The 5,029-nt window shown below is 27.3% G+C and overlaps 1 protein-coding gene across 1 annotated transcript in view; it reads left to right on the forward strand.

Moving 5' to 3' along the window:
• Positions 1-791: 791 nt before the first annotated feature.
• Positions 792-5,029, forward strand: part of LOC111641860 (peregrin-like) — a 14,414-nt gene continuing 10,176 nt past the window's right edge. The window contains exons 1-2 of the mRNA XM_023388108.1: positions 792-1,068; positions 3,241-3,390. Coding sequence (XP_023243876.1) covers positions 3,312-3,390 — 79 coding nt within the window. The 5' untranslated portion in view covers positions 792-1,068; positions 3,241-3,311. The remainder of the gene's footprint in view (positions 1,069-3,240; positions 3,391-5,029) is intronic.

The raw sequence follows: 5,029 nt of genomic DNA on the forward strand, positions 1-5,029 counted from the left end.
TTAATTTTTCTATTTCATACATCATAGCTATGTAAATGCTGATATTCTTCTAGTAACTTCAAAGTCACTTTGATTTTCGGCTCTTTCACTTTTTGTACCATTGTCAAATATCAATACATTGATTTTGTAAAAATTTGACCTTTTGTTGCTATTAACTCATTTAATCAGTTGTTGAAGCAGTTATTCATATCACTTAATGATTGCTCCATAATTGTTACTTTTTCAAAGAAGAAAATGCCATTTTAAGAGGCAAAAGTAAAATTAAAATGTCTCACAAGAGTAACTACTGGTCACTTGAATTTAAAATTCGATATTAAATGCAATATGCATGCGCAACTCAGACATGAATGCTGATTGGCTAGTATATATCAGTTGATCACTCCTCAACCTATTATCATCACTTCACCCTGACCAGGTTATAGCAGTATTCATAGTGTGATCAGTCAGTCTGATAAATTATGATAAAAACCTGAAATTTATTACAGTGTCCTATATTGTTTGTCATTATTCATAATGACTGGGCATTATAAATAATGCTCGTATTAATCACTTAGTCCATAACATATATAACAAGCAAGATGATTTAGATAGAGCAACAAAAGTGGAAATTTAAACAGTTAAAATGTTCTTGAATATTCACTTGTCTCCTAGTAGATAAATGCTTAAAAGTATTCAAACCTTTTACTCTGTGCATTACTTTGTTTAAAATATTTTGATTTGTTTTTATTTTATATTTATATAAATTTTTATTCATAAAAATCTGAAGATAAGTACTTTTTTAATAAAAATGTTTGAATGCAAATAAAAATTATTCTCTTTTTTCCCTCAAATATTGATGGAACTGGTTTTTTAGAATTTTAATACTTTGAATTTCAACAAATTAAGCTATTTCCTCAGGCACAAAGAAACGTTGCAGATCAACAAGTTTGAGTGGATTAGCAGAGCCCACATCTCCTAAACAAAAGCAAAGTCCTTCAACAACAGTAGCCCCACTCTCTTCTCTTGATAATTTTCCTACCTCACCTATACCAGAAAAGGAAAGCTTCAAGATATATAGGTCTAATACTCGTAAGTCAGCAAATTATGATTTATTTATATTTTAAAATATGCTTATTAAATCATTTTTGGTTCAGTTATTACTTTTTAACTCAAGTTCCATTGTTTAAATAGGCAGTGGGCAACCTATGAACCACAGGCTGACTCCAGCCCTCGACATATGTAATCCAGCCTGTGGTCATTTTCAAAACATGTATATAGTAAAGGGCCTACAGAATAATATATAATTGTATAATTAGGTTTATTGTAACTTTTTATTATATACTGATTCTATGCATTGCCTGATATATTATTATTTTTTATTGTATGTTCTTCTTCACCATTTTCATCATCTTTTTCAATAAAGTAGTTGATCATTGACTTGTTGACAAGGCAGCTAGAGATTGTAATAACCTAAAAAAATTTTCCCCTCACATGGGCACCTTCATATTTTATTTGGTTGTTTAAAACTGTTAACCCACTCTTGCTTTACATGTTTAATTTTTTTATTTTGAACACTTGATTAGCATAAAATATTTTACTACTATATTTCCTTGATTCTGAGATATCATCAATTTTAAAATGCACTTTAAGTTTGAAATTGAATTTTACAATCTTTTTAGGGGAAAATTTTAATCAATGTTATTGAATATTGTTAAATAACAAGTTATAAAAAAAAACACATGTAATAGTTATAATTTGCATTTAGGAAATAAGTAACTGCAAAGTGTAAACATCTTAAACTCAATTTATCATTAATTTAAATTATCTGACTATTAAATGATTAGAAACTAATTTATTTGTCTAGAGGTAAGTGGTTTCCCTCCAGGCCAATTCTTTTGTTGCAGAAATTCTAAATTAAAATTAATTTATGATTATTAAAACTGACATAAGATGGTGGCAGAACTACCTGCCTATAGACAAATGATTTAGTTTCTAATCTAGTTACTTAACCATATAATAGCCCAATTACTTGGCACTCTGTTTGGTTTGAATTAATTGTGAAGTAAATATCAAATTTCAGATATTTAAATTTAATTATTAAATTTACACGTTTATACCTCTAACACTTGAGCACTATTTTTGGAAAGACCTATCTTGAATAGTTTTCTTTTTACTTTCCTGACTGGTTATATATATATATATATATAACAGAGGAAAAGTATGGTAATCGGTCAAAAAAATGACCCCCCCCTAAGATTGTTACATTTTTGGACTTAGGACACCTTGAAATGTTGAGAAATGTAAAACAATTTGGGAATAATTTCTATATGTATGGATGTTAGTGTGTGTGCGTGGTATGATTTTGTTCAACCTGTTTGAAGCTTAAAAATGCCTGTGCTTTTTTTGTTGAAAATTACTGAAATTTTGCAGGGAGGTCTGTTTATTAAGGGAATTAATGCTGTTAAATTTTAGTGGTTGAGGGGTTGGGGAGATAATTGGAGTCTTATGTATTTACAATAGGGTCGGACTTAATGATGATTTTACTCGTCATTAGCATTTACAATTTTTTATAAAACCCACCTTTACCCTCAAAATTAAGCTTTTTGCCATTTTATAGTAGTTAAAAATATAAAAATTTTTAAAATAAAATATGATAACAGATGATGCCACCAAAATTTTAAATGTTGCTGGGATAGTTGAGTAACTCATTGCTGGTTTATTTATAAGTAGATAAATATTTAATGTAAAAAATTTATAGTGTGTTTGTGACAGAAAATGAAAAATTTACACCAATGATAAAATGATAATTTCTTTTATTTGACCAAAATATATTAAATAATAAATTGTATATTGAAACTATATATAAAGAATCAATATTTATATTTTCTTTGAGTTTGTCTACTTTTATACGTAATACATAGTTTTAATCTCAATATAAGATTTTTATAAAATGTTATTTAAATTTTGTGAAAGTCTAAATATATTAAATTTAGATTTTCAGATTATAAATAAAAAATGCATTTTTTGATGCTTTATTATTTGTGATTTTGTCTAATGATGATTTTTACATATTAAAGTCAAATAATATTTTTGAAAAAAATTGTTTCGTTATTTAAGTATTACTATGATTTTGTTCTTGATTTAACTTCCTTGTTTAATATAAAATATTTTACCCTACATTAATTTTGATTTTACATTTTTATAGCTCAATTAAAGTTATCTCGTCATTTAAATAATTTTACATTCTTTATTTCATTATAGAAGATCAAGCAAGTGATACAGATCAAAACACAGAAACAAGCAGCACCAGAAGCAGTACTTCTACTAGTAGCATGTCATCAGATAGTGAATCAGGGAGTGAAAGTGATGGAGATGAACAGTCTGGTACAGGCGAACGACGGCGTCAAAGAGGTAAATGATTTTAAGGAATTTAATTACATTTTACAAGTTTAAAATATTTCTTTTCAGCAAAATTCAAGAATAATTCTGTATAAATTTAAATTTTATATATAATTTTTGTCTTGAAAAATATAAAACTGGTATATTTCTAATTTTGACATATAAAATTTAAAAATTTCATGTATTTTATTTTGTATAATAATACAGGATGTCCATAAAGTCCATGTGCAATTTTAAAATTTTATAACTTTATTAGTATTTGTGATAGAGAAATTATGTAGAATGTATTGGAAATAAGAAAATCTATATTTTTTGAAATGTTTTATTGTATTTTATTAAATTTCCACAAGTCCACCATCTTTAGTAAAGGGTAATATGATTTTGTAGTTCTCTAAAAAGATTTGCCAATTGATTTACAGTAATGCCTGAAATCACATTAGTTATTTTAGCTTTCAAGTCTTCTAACAATTGAGGTTTCAGTAGATTTCAGTTCAGCCAACCAAAGGACACAGTTTACTTTTTGTTGAGTTGAAACCATTAATTCTGAAAAAGAAGTATTTTTAAAGTTTTGAAAAATTGTTAAATTATTGTGTTGAAGAGTTACTAATTAATTTCACTTAAAGCTGGATAAATTAAGCTTTATAATACTTTTTACAGATTTTTTTCTATCACAAATACTAATAAAGTTAAAAAATTTTTAAATTGCACACGGACTTTATGGACACCCTGTATATATAGTTCACTTTTATTAAATTTAACTTGCATGAGTCTTAACTCTAAGTAATCTAAACCAATTTTTTTTTTTCATTTTCCATTAAATTTTTAAGCAAAAACAAAAAGAAGTCGCTGATTATTTTTCAAGAACATAATAAATTTGTAAAATATGTTGTAATACTCATTTTAACATATATCCATCAAATATCACATTTTAAAAAATTGTTTATATATGTATTTATTGGTAGACTTCTTCACTTCTACTCTCTTTGTAGCACCTTACTAATCTGAACCCTGTAATAATTAGTTTGGATATTAAGAGTGAACTGTATTCAAATTATATGTATTTTTAAGTAATGTTTTGTTCTGGATTTTTTATTCTTATAAAACACTAGCTGTTACCTGCGACTTTGTCCGCGGAGGTTTTGCAAGCAAACCCCATTTACATTCAATATTTCAATAACCATAGTAATCGTTAGGTCTATATAACACCTACCACTGAAGAGAATTGCCGAGAATCAAACAAACTATTTTCAATTTGATCAATTTTCCGGAATGTTTACAATTGTTCTATAATCGAACCAATATGCAATAACAAATTCGAATTTAAAATGGTTCGAACATTTTTAAAATCGAAATAGATAAAAATATTTATAACAATGTCTGAAATGTTATCAATTTAATACACCTAAGTACTCAATGAAGACTAAACGTAGTTGAAAACAAAAAATCGCATCTAAAATAGTACAGTATAAGCCGTTCTTCCGGTTAAGCCTTAATGCTCTCCGTCGCCCCCCTGCGGGGGAATTTCTAAAAATCCCTTCTTAGTGTGCATAGCCATGGTGTACCCTACTAAAACGCAGATAAAAACACAAAAACGCATCTAAAATAGTACAGTAGAAGCCGTTCTTCCGGTTAAGCCTTAATGCTCTCCCTC

The sequence above is a fragment of the Centruroides sculpturatus genome, unplaced genomic scaffold, assembly GCF_000671375.1.
Source record: "Centruroides sculpturatus isolate CEXI.00-Female unplaced genomic scaffold, Cexi_2.0 scaffold1546, whole genome shotgun sequence".
Lineage (NCBI taxonomy): Eukaryota > Metazoa > Arthropoda > Arachnida > Scorpiones > Buthidae > Centruroides > Centruroides sculpturatus.